General features: G+C 41.2%; 1 protein-coding gene across 5 annotated transcripts in view; it reads left to right on the forward strand.

Moving 5' to 3' along the window:
• The first annotated feature begins 1,054 nt into the window (after positions 1–1,054).
• pax2b (paired box 2b) overlaps positions 1,055–22,126 on the forward strand; it is a 29,921-nt gene continuing 8,849 nt past the window's right edge. For 2 of the 5 annotated variants that reach the window (XM_044013802.1, XM_044013804.1), the window contains exons 1-7: positions 1,055–1,629; positions 3,158–3,335; positions 3,631–3,828; positions 7,701–7,780; positions 7,979–8,098; positions 16,325–16,500; positions 19,250–19,364. In XM_044013802.1, coding sequence (XP_043869737.1) covers positions 1,587–1,629; positions 3,158–3,335; positions 3,631–3,828; positions 7,701–7,780; positions 7,979–8,098; positions 16,325–16,500; positions 19,250–19,364 — 910 coding nt within the window. In that variant the 5' untranslated portion in view covers positions 1,055–1,586. The remainder of the gene's footprint in view (positions 1,630–3,157; positions 3,336–3,630; positions 3,829–7,700; positions 7,781–7,978; positions 8,099–16,324; positions 16,501–19,249; positions 19,365–22,126) is intronic. The other 3 variants (XM_044013803.1, XM_044013806.1, XM_044013805.1) reach the window with 2 other exon arrangements.

The raw sequence follows: 22,126 nt of genomic DNA on the forward strand, positions 1-22,126 counted from the left end.
TGTATATGTATGTGTATATATATACATATATATACTTTTGAAATCGGGATTTGAGTAGAATAAGGACGTGTCTCCCTTATCATGCACAGTTTAGATAGCTTTGCAGGCAGTTTCAGAATGTTTCATTATTTATTTTTGCCTTAGTTATTTTACAATATTTTACTGATTTAAATGTTGTTGCTTTTTTTATTATTTCTTTCTTATCACATCTCATTTTGACGACAGACCGCAGACAGAGCTGCACCCCAAGTTTTACTTTTTTTTTTTTTTTGGGGAGCACATGAGAGAGATCTGAGGAAACCATACAGCGCCATCTACAGAAGCTCGGCGGCACTGCTGCATGCATGCAGATCACTTTCACCTCCAACCTCCGGCCACCAGCAAACACCGTTGCTCCCAGAGTTTTGGACCAGTGTGCAGTTGCAGTCATCATCGCACCGTCATCTGAGGCGTATTTACATCTGCAGCACAAACACACGTGAGCACACAGATATTCTGTTGTAGTAAGTTGAACATGTTATTTGTGTGTGTAATAAGAGGAAATGCGAATGTGATCAAGGGCTGATTTCAAAAAAGCAAAAAAAATTCAATACTAATTCGCATCTTTTTGTTATAGAAATAAGCGATATTCGGGTTGTGATGAGAACATGTATATTCCAAGAGATCCGCTTCTTTAAAAAAAAAGGGGTTAAAAATAGAAAACAATAAACGCTATTTCATTGATTAAAAAGTTCCAGGACGAATTCCCAGCTGTTACAACGTCAGATAAACTATGATATTCCTTAACTCCTTTTCCTATTTATCTCCTTCCTCCTCTTCCTGCCGGTGTGTCACAACCTGAGACCTCCTCATTTGGACCAACGCCCCTTTTTTTTTTTTTAGCGTTGGCGAATCACAAAGTGTTGGCATCTATTGCCTTTGTCTGACAAGTCATCCATATAAGCAAAAGGGGGTCTGCAGAGGGGAGGAGGAGGAGGGGAGGAGAGGAGGGGGTGAGGAGGGGAGGGTTGCAGCTTTTAGAACCACAGACACAGAGAGAGGCTTCATTCCCAGCCCCAAAGATCCAGCATCACGCATCCAGCGCGCAAGAGGAAAACACCGATGCGTGCGCAAGTGTCTCTGCGCCGCGTGTGTGACGCGTGAATCAAGGCCACCAGGACTGAGGAGATACCCGGGCCCATTCCCGCTGCACGCTGGACCTGAACGCTTCATTCCGTTCAAACGAGAAAAACCGCGCTGACATGCTGTGAGAATTACACCTGCGCTCAACACAGGCTCCGAAAAAATACCGATAGACTGAGTGAGCGCGCACAGGTCCGTACCCAGTGAAGGAAGCGTTCGGTCATGCTGCGCACCTGCCAAACCTCCGCTCCAGCTCCGGACTGCTGAAGAAAAGAAAAAGAAAGGCAACTTTTGGGGGAAGAAGTTGCCATCACCTCGGTGTGCTGCAGACGTGGAGGTGGAGGGGCAAACTAAAGTCCCTCCATCGAGTTGAATCAACCCCTTTTTCTTCTTCACATTTTCATCCTTGATCGGAAGGCGAAACGGCGACTTCAGTTGATTATCTGTCTTTCCTTTACTATCCAATGGATATTCACTGCAAAGCAGACCCCTTTACCGCGATGCACCGTAAGTAGCACAACACGAGTTGGTCTCCACCACACTGCAGCTCTTACATAAACAATCAGGAGAACAAGTGTGTTTCATCATTTCTGCGTAAAAAACACACACAAAGGCCTGCGGCGGAGCGCAGAGTGGGTTTTTTTTGTGCGCAAAAAAACAAACAAACAAAAAAACCTCGCGCTTTTGCGCGCAAATTACGAGCTATAATAAACTGACACACACGCGAAAAGAAGACGCAGACGTGGACACGTAAGGCTGCTCCTGTTTGTCATGTGAGGTCTCACACCACACGGTTTAGCCAAGAGAGACACTTGTCAGTGAAGAGCACAGCGCAGAGCAGTGATGTGCACAAATTAAACTTGTCATAGTAGTAAACAAAGAACACGCGTTGGCAGGTAAACTCCGGCATTTACACGTGTATCAGCCTGCAGCTTCCCGCGCTGTGTGTATGTGTGTTTGTGTGTGTGTGTTTGGGCCTAATAAGTCAGGACACTTTAGTTACACACATGTATTATTCACATTATCCAAATAACAGTGAGACCCACGCCAGGTCCACGTGCATGTGTGGTCTGCTTGTAATTTGGTGCATGTGTGTGAATAATTGATGGACTCTTCGTTGACTAAATAATATGTAATACGAGTAATCAAACCCGCTCAATTATTTAAAATGAGCGTGCAGAGAAAATGAAGGAGCTTGTAACTTAATAACAAACATGAGCTGTTGAGGAAAAGACGAAAAAAACACAGAAAGTGTATTTTATTTATTTAAACACGTAAAGTGTATTTTTTTTCTCTGTGGAAAAACTTCGATTAAATGCGTATTTTTATTCTTAATTGTTTCCATAAATGAAATGGCAGCCTTGACATTGTGTTGGATGTTGATTGGATTTAATGTTCATTAGAGTAACAGATGAAAAAAAAATAAAAAATGGAACAAGCTGCATGATGAGCATGTGTAGTATAGTTCAGTTTTTGTTTTGTTTTTTGCTTAATTTAATTGAATTATTGCAAAGATAGCACAGCAGCTCATTTTAAATTTAAATTTGAATTAAATTAAAAATATAGAAAACAACAAGCATGGACAAAGGACACGAACACGTGCGCGAGATTTTTTTTTCAGTTTTGTTTTTGTAAAAAAAAAACCATTAATTTCTACAGGTTTATTTGTTATAATATCTATGTAATTAGTTTGACATCAAACAAACTATTATTTATCCATTATTTGTCCAGTACAATGGCTATCAATATTATAATATAATATAATGTAATATAATATAATATGTCCATAAATAAAATGTGTAAACAATTATATAAATTAAAAAATATATTAATGTCAAATATTTTCAGTCAGAGTAAAATATGTTTTAAAATGGCATGTATTTTATGTATTTAATACACTGCAGTTGTGTCATATTATACTACATTTAAGGCAAACATAATAAAAAACAAACACACCAACACTCACCTGCTTCCTGTTCTCTCAGTCTGTGGAGCGACTTTATGTAATGTTACGTCTGTGTGTGTGCTGCTGTTGTATCCCACGTAGGGCACGGAGGTGTGAACCAGCTCGGCGGCGTGTTCGTGAACGGCAGACCGCTCCCGGACGTGGTGAGGCAGCGGATAGTGGAGCTGGCGCACCAGGGAGTCCGACCCTGCGACATCTCCAGGCAGCTGCGGGTCAGTCACGGCTGCGTCAGCAAGATCCTGGGCAGGTGAGGCGCACACGCAGGTGCAAAGAGATAGCACAAGAGATAGTAGTGGTGAACCTTCAGTAATCTGCTTTTAATTATTAAACACACATATTTGACACTATGCTTTGAATTTCCATACATTTTAATTCGTTTTGAAGCACACGTGTGGTTTGTTTGGAGTCATAACGCGCGTGCAATCATCCAACAAAAGTTGGACTTCTTTGGACACTTAGAAAAATAAATATACTAAACGCTTGTTTGGCATGTCGGCAATGTTGTGTCTTAAATATTTTTTCAAACGATAATGATTTGGCAGATACTACGAGACTGGCAGCATCAAACCGGGTGTGATCGGTGGCTCCAAACCTAAAGTGGCCACGCCAAAGGTGGTGGACAAAATCGCAGACTACAAGAGACAAAACCCCACCATGTTTGCCTGGGAGATCAGAGACAGGCTGCTGGCAGAGGGCATCTGCGACAACGACACTGTCCCCAGCGTCTCATCGATTAACCGGTAGGGAACCAACAAACAAAATGTGCATTTATGTAGATCACACCCCCATTTTTTTCCTTAATTTAGTTGGATTAAACGGGGCTGAGCGCAAACTGACACCATTGGTCAGAGTATATCTACAGATACATGTCTATATCTATAGATAGATATATAATAGCAGCAGCAGAATATTGTTTGACCAACTTTGTGCTGGCCAGCTCGTCGAGGCTGCCCGCGGTCTCAGAGGTGCAATTCAATCTTTCACACCAAACTCCCTCAACAATCAGCAGCAGTACATCCAGGACTGAGTGAATCTGTCGAGATGAAAACCGATCAATATTCGGTGACCAGATCCCGTGGTGCTATAAAGCAGGCCAGTTTTCTTTAGCACATCTAATGTGCCGCACACACATACACGCACACAGGGAGGGAGAGAGAGAGAGGGAGAGAGAGAGAGAGAGAGAGAGGGTGGGAGAGAGAACTGTCTTTTCAGCAAAATTTTATTTTGAAAAATAGACGAAAAATATCCTGAAAAAGGAAAATGGGTAAATGCTGCACTTTTGCAAAAAAACAAACCCACATCTAATATTAAAATGATGAATTAAAAATATTTGTACTTCATTTGGTTCTCTGGAACATTTTATTTAAAATAAGTGAACTGAAGGCTGATGTTGAATTAGGAAAAAAAAAGCCTGCATCACAAAAATCCTCCTAATTAATAAAAAAAATGTGATGCATTAAAAGCTCCTGATTTGACCATAATTTCATTAGAAGAAATGATCTGAATCGGAAAATGGAGGAAGATGTATATATGTATATATATCTATATATATACATATATATAGGTATATATATCTATATATATATATATATATATATAGATATATATATATAGATATATATATATGTATATATCTTATGTACTTTCTGCACATTAATAATAAAATAATAAAAAATCAAGCTCCTGGTTTTATAAATATATATATATATATTTTTTTTTATTTGCAAAAGTCAAGTTGTTGTACGTCACAATTATGCAAACATGGTGCATTTTATTTTGCCATAATATTCTTATAAAAAACATGCATAAGTATAAGACAACTTATCAGAGCAAATAAATAATACAACAAAATATCCAGCAACACAATAATTTTCCCCCGTGGCAGGGGGTCAATAAATGATTTTCAGTTATCCTAAATTCAACATCTCAAGTCTCATTACTCATGCTGCACATCTTCTTAAAGGAAGTCATAAACAGCAGGATGGTTGGAGAGTGGCACCACTACCACCCCACACTCCACCTCACCCCACCTCCACCACCTCACCCCTCCTCCGCCCCCCCACCCCCACCCAGAGATCCCCGGTGATGAACTTTGGTTAAGAGGCACTGTTCCATAGAGCCAGCATCAGCATTACATTTTAATGAGCTGATGGGAGAGCATGGACAGCTCCACACAAGACATCTTTTAAATAGAGAAAGGCTGAAGAAAATTCATTTCATGCTTCGTGGCTGCTTAAAAAGCCCCATTTAAGGCGGCTCAGACACATGTATGTGATAAATTCAAAATGTACATTAATATCATTAAAAGAGCCTTATAATTTTCTTTTTCTTTTTTTTCACTTCCAATTAAAGCGTTTCTATGTTGGATGCAGGGAGGGGGGGGGGCTTATGTGTCTTTGTTTATGTGGGAAATTAAATTGTGAACACAAAGAGCTGTAATTCTATCAGCCAAATATGAAAGCTACTTTGAATTTCTATTATGGCTTAATGCTGAATATTTTTTGCAGCAGAAGAAATGTAAGATTTCAATGTGCCACTCTGTAATGTAATGACACACACACACACACTAAATGGAGCATGCACATAATGAGAAGACTGTGTGTGTATGAGAGCATTTGTTTTGATTTAGACGAAGCTAAGTATTTCAATACATGTTTGGATTGCAGTGTGCCATCAAAAAAAAGAATATTTTTTTTACAAAACATCATTACTTGACTCCACATTGTGTGATGAGACCTAAAAAGAAACATAAAAAACAGAGTCTTTTGTCTCATTATAAGGAGTTTTAATGAGGCTTTTCCATTAAGACAATTCAAAAAAAAGAAAGGAAAAAAAGAAAAAACCACTGGAGCCAAAGTCTTTTCCAGTTGGGTGGCTCTGAGTGGGGCCAGTCGTGGGTTTCTGTGGCAGACAGTCTGACCTCAGGACTGTTGACAAAAGAGGACGCTCCATTTAAACACCTTTCCCCTGCATGCATTATTAAATGCTACAGAGATGGTGTTGTACTACACGTCAGGGCCACCACAAACAACAAGTAACACTACCCTGCTGCTGGACATGAAAAAAGAAAAAAGAAAAAGCGCCTCCTCAATGGTGCTTGATATTATTGATTCAGAAGTAAAGCTATTTTAATATTTCTTCAGGGGATTTTCTGCAAGAGCCAAGCCATTAATTCATTCTCCCAAATTGCTTATTCAATATCAAGAACATGGATACCAAATAAAGTCTTTGGATTTATGTAGCGCACACAAGTCAAGGGGTCGAATAACTGTTATGGGGAGAAGTGAAAAAAATTAAAACGTCAATATGCACCGTGTGGAAAAGCTTGTTGTTAGGTAGCTTTGCCTCCGAGGGGAGTTCTCTCTCTCTCTTTGTTTGTGACAGTGTTGGATTTATTCCTCTGCAGCCTTCTGGCACCAGCAGTAACATCAATATCCAAATCATCTGACATGGATACGCATAATATGGAGTATGGCAATAAAAGGAGAGTCGTGGGTGTTTTTTTTGTTTGTTTGTTTTGAATCTAAAGATAATGTTGGAAAAATAAAAAAAAACAGAGAACAGAAAAAACCCTTAAATGCACCGATTAATTAAGTTAATTCAAAGTTAAATGAAACAGCGTTCATATAACTAACTGCTAACTTAATGACCGCAATTAATTTGTGTGCGACCAACGCAATGATGTCATTTTTTAAAAGTTTGTGCAACCATTTATTTCCAGTGTGGCGCCCAGATTTTCAATTTTACACCACAAAATTAAAACTCTCCTCTTTTGTTTAATCTGTTTTATCTGAGCCATTCATTCATCTCATGCTACTGAATTTAAATCTGCAAAGAAATAAGAACAAAATGTAAAATGTAAAAAAACAAAGGTTCCTATCGACCTCAGCTGACCTCTCCCCCCCTGCACTCTAAAATAGCGCTCATGGCGTTCATGATGAATAGTTTTAAAGTTTACAAATTATTGTGACAGCTCCCTTTCTCCCCAAGTGCCATTCAGATTAAAGGAATCTAATGCTGGCGTAAGCTTGTGCAAGGCAATAAGGAACTATTGCTTTCCTGTCACATATAATTTATAGCTTTCTATTTGCATCTGTTTGCCCGTGTGACTAATCCCCAACTTTTTCTGCCCAAGCCCCGATCAATACAACCTCATCCACACTGGCACACGGGGGCCGCTGGTTCTACAGAGATGTTTGATCTGGGAAGCAAAGGGCTACTATACGGCCCCGGTGAGACCCCCCCTTCCCCTTCCCCTTCCACAGTAGGGGAGGAAGAGAGGGGGAGAGAGAGAGAGGAGGGAGAGCTGATTAGTGTGGGCCAGGTAGAGTCAGTGAAGCCGATCATTGAGGTGAATTGATGTGATTTCATGCTTTGTTTGCAAGATCACTCAGACCAAAAGTGCAATGAAGACTTTTCTCCATACCTCACCTTTGAGGTAGAACCACTGACCAGATCCTCTCCTTTGCCTATGAGTTGTGTCTGATATCTTAATCACACACACACACACACACACACACACTGCTATCTCCATAGCAACGGTTCACATAAAATTAAGGGCAAGTCTGCAGCTGCACCAGTGACAACCTGACCGCATCTGCTTCGTTCACAGGATCATCCGAACAAAAGTCCAACAACCTTTCCATCCGTCTCCTGATGGGACGTCCCTGTCAACACCGGGCCACACTATAGGTCAGTACATCCCATACTTTTATTTATATGAGAACCCACTCATTTATGATGACTTTTAATTGCCGTTTCCATTACTTTGAATGGGTAAAACAGCAATTTCCATGAGATAAAGGTTTGATAAATGAATACATAGCAAAACTCCAGAACAACTTATCATTATTATTAATATTATCATTATTATTATTATTATTTTTACAGTACCAAGTACAGCCTCTCCACCTGTAACCAGCGCCTCCAATGACCCTGCAGGATCCTACTCCATCAACGGGATTCTGGGTATTCCGCGAGCCAATGGCGAAAAGAGGAAAAGAGATGAAGGTAAGAAAGTTTCTTGTGATGACATGTGGGAAAAAAACACGACCTCAATTAATAATTAGCATGCAGAGGAAAAAAAATCTAAAATGCTTTTAAAAAAAAAGAAAAGGAGAAGGAAAAGAAGAAGAAGAAGCAGCTTTATGGTATAAAATTCACTTTGCTGAGCTTGCAATTACAGCATTAAAACCTGCTTCAGTTCCAGTAGATGACCCTTATAAAACACCTAAGTCTGAACTCTGCTACACCGCTGTGTCAATCTGCCAAGGAGTCTTTTGATTTGAAGACACGACCTCCGCTGTTGTCTCCTGCAATTAATCTTTATGGAAGTGATTAAAGGGCTTTAGATAATTACATGTCAAGATGATGTAGCCAACCACCCAGGTCAGTCAAGAGAGCTGCTGTAGCTCTGTGGAGGGCTTTTCTTTTTTCCTTTCTTTTTTTTTTTTCTTCCTCTCCCCTCTCCCTCAACTAAAGTGGCTCCACTTCTGCTGCTACAGAGGTAGTAGGTTAGTGGATATAAGGGGGCCTGAGGCGATGTAGATTATTGGTTCTGTAAGCAATAGGCTTCCTTAATGTCAGTACATAAGCAGCTGATGAGAATAGCTAAACAGATGCACTCGTGTTACGAGGCGTGTATGGGTATGGAGGGATGATGTGGCTGCTGGAAAAGGGGCAGTTATCTCAAACAGGGTGGGGAATGAGTGCCTTATTTCTGCAGTGCTCTGGAATGAGAGCTAATCAGAGCACGGCGGCAGTTTACATAGCGTCTTCTTTGTTCTGGTGTTTGTTGAGAAGCACCGGGGTTTGCGGGATATTGAGTGGAATTGATGTTTTATGTGTGTGCGGGGAGGAGGGGGGGGATGACTAATGACCTGTCAGAGGTAGATTTCCTGGCAAAGATATAAAAGCCAGCATGACGTGGACATGGCAAATGACATAATCAAGTCTTTCCCTATAAGATATGCAATCGCAAAGGCATAATGCAAACGTCTGGTATTTTCAAGGGTTCATTTTCAGCCGCTCGAGGACCTCTCATATTAGCCAGGGTGTAATGTCTAGTCACTGAATGATAGAATGCACACATTTCTATGCAGATTGCTAGTGAAGGGCAAAGAGGTATTAAAGGGCATGGAGAGGACTAAGGTATGTGTGTGTGTGTGTGTGAGGAGGAGAGCTGGCCTGTTTTGTGGAGGTCCTCCAGGTGACAGCGCCATGTTTCTATGGCTATTCAGTCTCAAATGATTCCCCTGATGTGCTGCCATTTCTGTGATTTAGGTGCTCGGCCAGTATTACAATAAAAGAGAAGAAAGCTGTGTGTGTGTGTGTGTGTGTGTGTGTGTGTGTGGATGCGTGTGTATGTGTGTGTGCATGTCAGAGTGTACTTGTACTGAGGTGTAGTGGGGGTGGGGTATGGAGTGGGAGGTGGTTCTTATATACTCTCTCAGCAGCCAGCTGGTGCCTACCTGGAACCACAGGGTCAGGGATACTTTATCTTTCCAAAACATAAACCCCAGGCATCAGCTGCACACACACACACACACACACACACACACACACACACACACACACACACACACACACACACACACACACACACACACACACACACACACACACACACACACACACACATACATGCACACATGGCTGCAAAAGCAATGTCTCGCCTCCAGCCACAGTTTGTAGGAATAGTATATTATATCCAAAGTTACCCTGTAGACACTGCTGTCCTGTTGCTGTCCTCCTTTGAAAGTGAACCGTACCAAAGAAAATACACAAATGTCATGCTTTTGCATCTGATACGCTGACATATCCTCTGAAACTCAACCCGAGAGCTATACCACAAGTTATATACATAACTGTATGTAATGTTTTGAGGCTGTGAAGGTTTTTTGTGATGTTTGTTGTAAAGTTGTAATGGAAATCCAGTGGGAAAATAGTGAGTGCCTTTATTTTGAAATTTAAGATGCGGCTACAGTTTGTCATAAACAATAATGCGGGCTTAGTTAAGAGGGTGTAGTGTTTAAAGTAATGAATAGCCAGCAATAGAATTAATTAAATAAATTCACAAGTATACAATAAGATTTTTAAAGATCAAATATATCGCCGTCTTTTGCAATAACAGGAAATCCTGTTTCATTCATAAACTGTACATTTTGGATTATGGGCCACAGAACCAGTGGGATTGATAATACAGTGTTTGGGGTGTATGCAAATGAAATAAAACCATCAAATATCCCATATTTTTATAAGTGCTATCACACTGTTTATTCACAATTGCACTAAAACATGTTTGGAAATTGATAAAAATGTTTCTAACCAAACAAGGCAAGGACGCATTTTTTAGATCCAATAGTTTATAAGTTAAAAATCTCCATGTTTCATCATCATTTTCATTTCCAAAGAGATCTTTTGGGGGCTTGAGTTGTTTCAATTTCGCCTCGTTTGGTGTTCTGTGCTCCGCTCAGTGGGCAGTAGTCGACAGTCAGTAAATGGTGGGATTAAATTTCCTCAGAGCACAGTGGCTCGCCTGAGTCCTATATTCAACTTGATAAGCCTCATGATGATTATGGCAAAAAGCAGCAACTATCGCGGCGCTGAAAAACATGAACCAAAGTGAAGCAAAGGCAGGGGGAAGGAAAAGAGAAGAAGGGTTAGGAAGGAGAAGCAACACGAGCCACGCTGAAATGGATTGACCGCGTAGCCCAGAGTATTTGTTTTAGGCTGGAGCTGTGGCTCTCGGCCAAGCGGCTCCGACAGCTCCTGAGTTTCCAAGTCAGCAGTGCCCTTAAAAAAGGTCCCCCATTACAGGAGGGATGTAGAGATAATGTAGTGTGACACACGTTATGTACACTGGGTCTCAGCGAGAGGAGCTTCAGGGACACAGGTGTCATAAGAGCCATTAATTTGCTCTCGTCACGTGTTACTGCAAATTAAAAGTAGCATGTTACACTTGGCAGCCATTGTTGCAGATGGACCAAGAGGGGGAGAGAGAGAGAGAGAGAGAGAGAGAGAGAGAGAGAGAGAGAGAGAGAGAGAGAGAGAGACCCCTGGAGATGAGGTCTTTGGTGACCACAGCTGTCTGCATGTTTTACAACGTGACATACTGTATATTAGAATCTGCAGTTCTGCATAGAAAAGCTATTACCTCACACATTAACATCCACGCACCTCATCACTCGCCTCACTCGTGCATCCCAACTCCACCTCTCCCCCACTGCTCCTGACACTGTAGGCCTCAGAAAAGACAAAGGAGAAGATTCCACTGCTTCACTGAAGGTGAAATGAAAAAAAGTGCTCATAAAAAGCGTCAGATGTTTAAGTACAAAACTGCTTTCACGGGTGTTTTTGTTCACCTTCTTGTTAGTGCAGAATGTGTGAGCGGTGTGAATTGACCTGCGCGCACAGCTTGGAGGTCTGTTGAGAACATGCAGTGTCCATGAAGTGTGTCCGGTCTTTCAAAGTCATATCAGACGTCCTTTCAGGGCGTCGCACAATCAGACCTGTAGCTTAATTCTTAATTTCAACCGATACGAATGCTCTCTCTCTCCCCCACCTCCCACCCCCGCTTTGTGTCGACCTTTCTTGGTGATTTATGACAGAAATACCGAGAGAGAAATTTCATGATAAGACGATCATCATATATTTCAAGAGCCAACAACAATAGCGAGTGGCAGTCAGAATGGATGTGATTCTGTGCTTCAGTAGCTGTTGAATTAATTATTTCTCGTCGCTGAGCGTCGTGAGGACTGAACCGATGCGTGTGGATGGAGATGAGTGATGGAGCGAGCCGCCGTCACACCCCGCTCTGTGTATGAGCATCTGTTTTGGGGGCGAGAGGAAGAATCAACACAGGAACTCAGAGTGCAGCAAATGTCAGCACCAATGTGCAACCTCCAGAATTGGGTTAATAAAGTCCTTACAGGCTTACAGGGAACATTGCGGCCTAATGTCATTATGGTCATTCCACATTTCTTTTTTGTTAGTTTGTTTTTTTCTGAATTCTTAATTGTGCCGGAATGTACAAAAAATGTCCATCACATTTTATCAAAATGCCAGGACGACATCTTCATTTCACCTTGTCTTGTTTGACTAACACTTTAAACCTCCACATAATTAAACTGACATAGAAGGGATTCCAAGAGGAGCCGCAAAGTCTCATATTTTAGAGGCTATGTTGGGTGAAATAACATATATGAAGTTTTTTTTAGTTTTTTTATTGATCTAGCATCTAATTCCTCTCAGCACTAATCACAGCTTTGGTAATGTTGATTTCATTTATGTTTACATAATCAAAACATTCACAAACAAAATGCAGCTGAGTTCATCCAATTTGATGCAAATGAGTTTTAATTTGATTTCATTTAGCCAAGAATTGAATCAGGCGGGAAATTATTGTGAAATACCTAAGAGTGAGTTGAGGGAACAGGGCGCATATATGTATGTTGACGTGTTATTTAAACAAGGAGAAGACTTTTGGGAAGTGTGGGCTTTTTTCCGTGACCTTAAGGCGCCAGCTAAACTCCTTGTGTTTCTAACAAGGACTTTTAATGGCATTAAAGAGATTTGACTCTCACTCTGAAATCCCTCTCTTTACAATTTCACTAAAAAAACTACTATTCATCCTTAATCTGCGCCGCATTCATGATAGCTATTCTGTTTTTGTTTGGCAGGCCGTTGATCAGACTCGCTCCCAGACACCGAGTTGCTCTGGCTAAAGCCTCCTGCTGGGGGTCGTGACCTCTGGGTGCCAAACCCGCAGAGAGCAGTCTGCTTTATAGAGCTGGTTATCTGATCTGATAGAGACTGCTCCCTCGTTACTGGAGTGTTAATACAGACTGATGTCAAAATGAATACGCTCAACTCCGGTGATGATCAATAAACAACCACAGAGCGAGATAAGCAAGCGAGTAACATACCGACAAAGCACTGTGGTCAAAGATACGTGTCAATGCTCCGTAATGGGCAGATTTGGAAAGGTCTAAATATTGATTATAAGTGTTTATAGACACTTGAAAGCACCAGAAATGTCATATTTCTCTATAACAATTTAACATCTGTGCATATATACATATATAAGAAAATAATCAAAGCTAAAATTGAAAGTTTGTGTGGGTCTCCTGCTCACACAAACACATTAACATACACTAACTGCCAGTTATTAGAACGCTAAATTCAGATGAAGTCATTTAAGATTTGTGACCACCTCTCCACCAGCGAGTGAGCGGCTGCGAGCACTGTTTTTTCACTTCTTCATTGGGTCGCACAACTACTTGTGGCACTTGCCGACAACAACAGAGACGCCCTCCAGGAGATCTGTCCTGTTTCTTATCACCACAAAAGCAACTTGAGCACTCCTTCCATCAAGGTGAAGGGTCTTTTCGCCAAAGGTCAGGCCCCCATTGTTAGCGGCAGAATCCTGACAATATGATAATATCGGACATAATCCCTCCTCCGTGGCTCCGGACGGACACGAGTCATAGTTACTACCACTGGAGCACGTTGCAGGTTATTTTTAAGCACAAGTGTCATTAATCTTGGGTAGGCAAAGTAGAACATGATTAATATACACATATACCGATTTATACCCTTTAACGAATCATAATGAGGCAATATGCTCCCAGGTAATTGTCATAAATGTCTCCAGAATCATCTTCATCAACCAAACACGGTTGTCGCTGATTTGTCAGGTGGGAATCAGTAGCTGGGAGGGCAAATGGGACTGTCCTCGATGTGAGTGGGAGGCAGAGTGTGTAGGTTGACCCAGGATGGTTTGTCTTGTGTGTGGGAAGTGTATTCTGCAGCAGTGAATGACAAATATAGTGGAGGGTATTGATCAGGCGTTGTCGCCTGGGCTGGCTGATGGAGAGTAATTAATGACTCTATTTGCTTTGGTAGCAAAGAGAACAATCAGGTTTGATAAAGTGACGAGCAGCAGCTATCACAGGTGAAGGCCATACAACATGAACGTGCCTGAACCCTCACACATAAGCAACAGTGCAGGAAGTGTAAATATGACGAAAAGAAAACGTGCAGATACGATAAGAAATGCAAGTCAAGGTTCTGCACAAAAAAATGGGGTTTGATTTTTTTCAGTTCGAGCAAATATTTCATCATTAAGGGTAGTTAAGTTGGAACGAGCAGATGCAGAAAACACCTGGTGTTTCATAAAAACTGTTTGTCTTCACAACAATTAACACCGAGCGCATCGCAGACGACACGTTTGCACAAGCGCACTTTGCATTACCGTAGTTACGCGACGGATGGTCGAAACAATTCCAACAGCTTCTGAACGCTGAGAATGTGCACTTCAAAGCCAATGTGTGGTTATTACGGTAAATTCACTCTAAAACCAGTGAATCAGCGTCTTTGTCATCAGAGTTGCCTGTACATAGTTTCCATTTTTCGGCCTGTTTTTGCTCATTGAGACAAAGACTCAAATAAAATGTTATTTTAAATGTTTTACACTGTTTAAATTTCAAATTTAACAAAATCGGGTGTTCATGTACAACTACAGTGTTTTTACTAAATAAAAATTGTTAAAACACTATTTTAACCAGTAAATTGTAAACAACTGCCAGATATTGAAAGTTATTCTGGGAAAAAGCACTTTTTTCTCTGGCCCTTTTTACGGACATTTTGAGGCCTTAGGTGTTAAAGGTTTGAAAAATAAATCATGTCAAGCGGCCTTGGCCAATCACAATACAATCAAGTCTGGTACAATTTTCTCTTTTAAAAAAAGTACCAGTCTGCAACCAGCGAAAAACAAAACTCCATAAAAATCTGCATACATCACAATGTGAACCTCAATCATGGAATTATGAGGTAACACAACAGTACTGTACTAATATTTATGTGCCACTAGAAATTCAAGCTGAATGAATGTACACGAAAGCAAAAAAAATAGATTTTTGTAACATCATAGACAAAGAAACTGATAATCAATCACTCACTAAGTCTGATCTTATTAAGATCAGTATTTGCGCAGATAACGATCCGGCGTATCGAGTCATGCAACGCTTGTAAATTAGCACCAATGCAGTAAAACTGCGCACTGGAAATAGAATGAATAATGAACACGATATTGTTAGCAATCTTATAACTTATTTATTACCAACTATCAGTGCACACACACACGCACGCGTACACACACACGCACGCGTACACACGCCCACATTCTCTTTTATGGCTCCTTCTGCTCTTGGTGCAAGAGTCGGGTTCATCCTCTGGCTTCAGCCTGTGAAAAAAGGTCAAGCAGCAGAATAGGATGGCAATAACCCTCCCAAATGGTACTATCACACAGACATGATTGATCAATTGAATTCCATGGCAGAGAAAAATGTGGGATTAAGTAGAGTATTATACGCACAATGAGTTGAGGCATGATGTTCATTTCAAGTTCATTTCAGCTCCCTCTTGCCACCAGATCAGGCAATCAATAGGGGCCTTGCATATCATATATCACCGCACTCCCACTGAGGGGAGAACATAATCTGCAGCAAATTTAGAATGACAGATTTGTAAGGGAGCTGAAGCTTTCTGGGATCTGGGGAGGAGACCAGCAGACACAGCCACTGCAGCCAGGAGAGGTGGAGGGGGGTGATGGAGAAGAGGGGAGGGGAGGAAAAAGAAGAGGAGGGATGGAGGTATGGCAGAATGCTCTGTAAAAGGATTCAAAGTGTTGCACACAAGTGATACCCGAGAAAGCCAAGGCATCCTTCTCCCAACAGTTGGGTAATGAGGTCAGGAGTCGGGAGAAAATTCCTATGTTTGGAGAGCAGGATGATTGAACCAGAATGTAGGATTTTATTCAGCCTCTTGTCCTCCGCCGCTGTTTCCAAATGGAACCTCACACTCACAGAGAATGAAAGCAGTATTGAATTGTACAAAGGAAATTGTGCTTTGAAGGTAAAAAAAAAGCACTAAAATGGTCTGTCTGTTGTTTTCATTACTATACATGCTTTTACCACAACATGTATATATTTGCCAGAGGGCTTTTAGATCACAACGGTGTTAATGCTGAAGGGTGGGAGAGAGGATAAGGCAAAGTGAGCAGGATGTGGCCAGTGGCTCTCCCTTTCTGTCTTCCTCAGATTCCTCCACAGAGGTGGTGGTAGAAAAAAAAACAAACAAAAAAAAAACATGAGAGGAATATAAAGTGCACATAGCTTGAAGTAAAGGCCAGCTTCCCGGGGTCAGTATCTCGACTGTTGCTCTCTCTTCTTGTAGATGGTTCAGATGGTTCTGGCCCAAACAGTGATTCTCAGGGTAGTGTGGAGAGTTTACGGAAACACCTGAGGGCAGATGCGTTCACCCAGCAGCAGCTGGAAGCGTTGGACCGGGTCTTTGAGCGCCCTCCGTACCCTGACGTCTTCCCGACATCGGAGCACATCAAACCCGAACAGGTCAGTAGCTCTGCAGCTCACCGTGTTTTGTTTTCAATTTGGTTGTTGTTGTTTTTTGCTTCTGATACACAAACACGGCGAAAACAAATGTGCATGCGATGCTCGATCAAGCTAAAGAAAAAGATTTTTGTCATAAATAGTCCCAAAACAAAGGAAAGCTAATTAAACAAACGCCTGAGATGGCCAAAGTGCTGGATTAGAGCTCAGCATGTATAATGCTGGGGGGATCAAAAGGAAAAACTCCCACACACTATTGATTTTGTGATGAAAAACACATTCTTTGTATCCCTTATAATTGAGAATAACAGTAAGGCAACGTGGAATTAATCAATAGATTTTTCTTCATTTTTTTTGCTGTGTTATTCAACTGCTGCTTCTTGCCTCTTGCCATTTACTTTCCAATTGTGTTGTCATATGTTGATGTTTAATGAAAGCTACCTTTATTAGAACATGTATTCATGAAACAAATGTGTGGGGGAAACATTTGCCTCGGCGTATTCTCACTCTCCGCTGATATTAAAACCCTCAGTCGCCATCCATCATCTCAAACATCAAGAAGCATTTGGGAAACAGCCGCCCGCCCCGCACACCAAAACGACAGCCAGAAAACCACCGCTTATTAAAAGCTCTGGGCTTATTACAATGGATAACCTTTATTTACTTTCATTATACTATTAAACAACAAGAGACTATTAATTTCTCCCACCAAACTACAAGTTGGGCCCATAAAGCAAAAGCAGTCACCTAATTGAGTTCATTTTAATTTCTCTCCAATCGGGGCAAATTACGCAGGTGATAAATCAGTGGGACAGGCCTCACCTCCAGAAGAGGGCCTAATTTGCAGCTAATTACAAAACTGATTTCTACTGGAAGATCAATACCAAAACGAATTGGAAATGACTTGCAATCACAAAGAACGTCAGGGAGAGTATTAAAAGGCAGAGGGAAAAGGGGTTAGGCTAAAGAAAAAAGGGCGGGTGAGTTAGTAAGGGAAAAAAAGAGTGAGGGCCAAGAACAGTCCTGAAAAATCAGCTTTAATTTAAAGCAATATTAATCAGAGCACTTTCCCTTTTGTGGGTGCCTCGTGTTTTTTCTTTCTTCCACTGGAAAATGTGGCCCTATTAGCCTGTGTCTGGGCTCTGTACTGAGGCATTAAAAACCCATTCTGGAGATGCAAAACTCAATGGATTCACCCCTCCCACACTTCTGCCAGCCATTTGGTCATCCTTTTCAGACCTATCATTTCAGTTCCCCCACACTCCTGCCCTTTATCTGCATGATAAAACGTCTGTTTGGCGTCTGAAGCCGCTGAGAATAGAGGAAAACATCCGACATTGTGCAAGTGAACAGTTGTAGCAGACAATTAGAGTTTATCGGTGGTAGTGGCAGACAAGAGCGGGGTCACAGGCGTCCCCCCCCGTGGGAGTGCGGCCCACTGAGTCACTCGGGCTCGCACTGGGCTTCTGTGGACAAACATTGTCAACACTTAGACTCCGGAAGTCTCATCTCATTAAAAAAAATTATAAAAAAAAACAGCTAACATCTGCCATGAGTGTCTTTTTAGTGGATTTATAAAAGAAAACATGACTGAAGACAAACTGGAAAGAGATTATTCCTTTTTAAATGGTCAGTTCATCCATGTCACAAAAAGACACTTGATTCAGAGTTTTAGATGCAACTTCTGCCTCTACCTCAGAGTTTAGTTGGATTTCCTTTAAGAAACCTTAATCATTTATTTACTTATTTTTGATTAAGAGACACTGGATTACTTTCCACAACAGAGATAATCCACCTGAAAACAGTAACCTGCATGTGGATTACACAGCGTATCTAACAGAGGCCTTGTCTCTAGACAGTGACGCTGCTGTTCAAGGGATTTGCATCAAATGTCGGTGTATAAAGAATAAAGACACAATAGCATCACATTTCTGGAGAAAAGTCAGACCTTTAGTGCATGTAAATCGTATTTATACACATTTTAAACTGTATTTTATTTACGCTTGCAGCTGCAGGAAGGCCTTTTATGGCCTTTTTCAAATGATACTAAGAAAACCCCTCCGTTTTATCAAAGGCAATGCACAGATTTTACTTAACACCACTTAAGGGGGAGTTAAGGTGGACATTACAGGGGTGGATAACTCAAAAGCTTTGGCAAACAAACCCAGCATTATCTGCACTACTGATTCTTCTTTTCTTTTTTTGTGATTTGGGTGAACTGCTCCTTTACGACAGCTTCTGAACACACACACACACACAAGAGGCAAAACTTCAAACGGTTTAACAGCAACAAAAGAGCAAAGGCCGTACAAGTGATTCAGGGATAAGAGGTAATGAAATTTAAAGGTGGTTAAGAGTCCAAATTTAAAAAAGCAAAAAGAAAAAAAAAATGTTTTTTAAAAGGTGAATGGTGCCTCTCAAACAGGACCACATGGTGCGTCGGTAACAAAGCAGAACTGCTTTCTCCCTTGGCTGATCAGGGGTACGACTGCAGTCAAGCACAAAGGGCCAGCTGACGCCTTGGCTTTTCACTCATCTCAAAATCCCACTTCCTCTCAGACAATACCAAAATACATTCATGATATGCTTGAACTGCCACCCTGCAGCCTGGACACACACACACACACACAATGCCCTCATACAAATTTATACTCGCACAGGCCTGTGTGGAGCGCTTAATGGAGGAGGAGAAGGGAGGATTTCCATCTAGGTATTGTTTGGTTGTGTAATGATTCAACTGTCCTTTTCCCAGGCTAATGAGTACTCGCTCCCTGCCCTGAATTCCAGCCTGGACGAAGTCAAGCCCAGTTTATCCTCTAGCGCCAACCCAGACCTGGGCCCCAGTGTGTCGCAAAGCTACCCTGTAGGTAAGATCAAGTGAATTTACAGTAACGTCCGTACACGCTGCCGAGCCACAGCTTCAGCTGAGTGGTTTTGAAGATTAATGTAAAGAGAGAGAATCAATGCCAAGCATGTTTGTGCAATTGACGGTGATAAAGGCAAAAGAACATGAGGAAATAAAAGCAACCCAAAAAGTTATGTGTGAAGACTTTTTTAATACCGTTTCACTCTGAGCTGAAAAGGTGGTGCTACGATGATGTGTTTAAAGCTCAGCAGCTGTCGTCCGTCTGCTGCTTTTTTCGCTGAGCAAGCGGGGCGATGAGGATGATTAGGGGGTGGTGGCGGACTGTTCAGTCACCGCCGGACAAGGACCTTTTGGTGTCAGCACATCAGAACTATGACTGTGTATCAGAGCAAGGTCTCCGCAACAAAAAAAAAAAAAGAAATAATAATAAAAAAGAAAAAATAAGGGGCCACCATGCAGCACTGACTGCTTGTTGGCTGCTGCTGTGTTGCTCCTGTGATTTGTTTGCCAGGAGACAGTTTGTGTGTCTCAAAGCACGAGTAATGTGCCTCGGTAAATACACTCTGGCATTTCTGCCGCCTAACTCTAACACCATGATCATTTATTTCCCCCTCCTCCCCCCTCCCCCCTCCTCTCCGTCTCCTCTCCTTGTCACAGTTAATGACTGTCTGGCTAATTGAAATATTGTTTCGTTGTTGCCGTATTACCAAGAAGAAGGTTAAGTTTACTGAAAGTTTACGATGACTGTCGCGGGCCCCGAGATTAATACACAGAGCTTTTATTAAAATTCATATAATTATGCAGCAGCCATCAAAGGCAACGAGTTCTGCATGGGGGAGGACAGGGTGATTGAAAATTGCAGCAGCCCCCCTTCTCAGATGATATAGCCAAGCAGTCTTACGAGAAAATAAAGAGCCCTTTTCTCATTAATATGTGGGAGGTAGATTTTCCCTGTAAGGCAGGCCTCCTGAGAAGAAAGGTGTGTGTTTGTCCTTTGTGCACTGATGACCCTGGAGAAAGCAGGTCCGGCTCTGCAGGCGGCTTTGTCTGCACCTGGGATATTTTAGATGGTCCCTCTCTCTCTCTCTCTCTCTCTGCAGAGAGGCTTTGCTTCCTGTGTTACAGGTGCAAAGACAGATGGGATTGTGTGCATTATCAGTCAGTACATTTCCATGCACAGTTGGAAGAATGTAGATCAAATAATGACTATACTTTTCTAATTGTATGAACTGTTGTTTTTCCTTACCACAGAATAAGACTTTGAGCCCACGAGCCCACAATGGTTAAAATAAACCTCTGTTGACCGTTGACGTTAACTGAAGGCTACATAGGTTCTCCAACGTACAATATTCAGCTGCAACATGCAACTTCACCAATCCATTTTACAAACTGTACCTTTAATCAAGCAATGGTTGTATTTTGAATATGCAGCTTGAATAGAATAGAATAGAACACGAATAATACAACTGATATGCCGTACATAGAGATTATAGCTATTGCTAGTTTGCAGCTCTTGTCCCAAGTTGGGCTTTTACATGAACATAATAATAACATTTACATGTTAAAACTACACCAAAAACACAGAACTACATGCTAACATTACATAACACATTAAAGTGTAAATGTATATACATACCAACTACAAGCTAAACTACATTACACACAATAATTATTGTCAAATGACAAATATAAGACATAATCAGTATAATAAAATATGATAAAACTTGCCCAAACTACACTTGATAGCACACCAAAAGACAACTTGCAAGTCAAATAAACCTGATATCGAAAACAATTGATAGAGGTACGACTCCCTTTCTTTTAGCCAGCACTTAACCTTTGTTGTAAACGGTTTTATTTCCTTGTTTGAGTCTAACATATACATGGACAAGGAATTTAACCCTTTGTCACATTATCTGTCCGTGTTAGTCCGACTTGGAGAATCTGACTGAGTTTTAAATGTCCGATTTTAGTGGAACGAACAAACAAAATAATACATTTCTTTCTGAGGTCATGTAAATGTACCGACTGTGTGTGTGTGTGTGTGTGTGTGTGTGTGAAAGCACATTACTTTCTTTTGCGTCAGTAAATATACTATGTTTATCCAGTGCCCTTCTCTGTTGTTAAATCTCACTGGCAGCGGAGAAATAAAGCATGCAGAGGTCAAACTATTGGTCCAAACATCAATCTGACTTCCACTCTGTAATTAGTATTTGGTTAGTGGCTCCTCTGCCTGTCTGGGTGATATTCAGGTGTGTGGTTTCTCTAATGGCTGAGTATCACAGTTTACTTGCCAGTGATAAGCCTACCAGAGGAATTTTAAGCCAAGCAGAAGTGGCAAATTATCTACAGTATTTAGGCCCAGATCCAATTTAAAATTAATTGTGTCTTTACGGGGGAAAGAGTTGGAGATTACGTTCATCCTTAAAATGTTTTTTCGCACACCAATTAAAAGCCCCAAAGTTATTGATCTTGTTGATTTTATGTCCCGCAATTTGCATAATCTATTAAAAATGAATGATTAATGAAGTGCACTTTGCCAGAGATTGGGATTCTCAATGAAGTGAAAGACTTTGGGGCGATAGAAATCTACTGTGTCCTCTGCTTATCCTAATAAGGCTCAAAGGTACCTGCAAAGCAGCCTCAAATAAGAAAGGGATTTAAGGGCATTGTGCACATCATCGAAATTCAGAGGCAAGAAGCCACTTCCATTAAACCAGCCTTTTTTCTCTCTCCCACTCCCCCACATTAATGCTGTATTAC

Source organism: Solea senegalensis, linkage group LG18, assembly GCF_019176455.1.
Source record: "Solea senegalensis isolate Sse05_10M linkage group LG18, IFAPA_SoseM_1, whole genome shotgun sequence".
In the NCBI taxonomy this organism is placed as follows: Eukaryota; Metazoa; Chordata; class Actinopteri; order Pleuronectiformes; family Soleidae; genus Solea; species Solea senegalensis.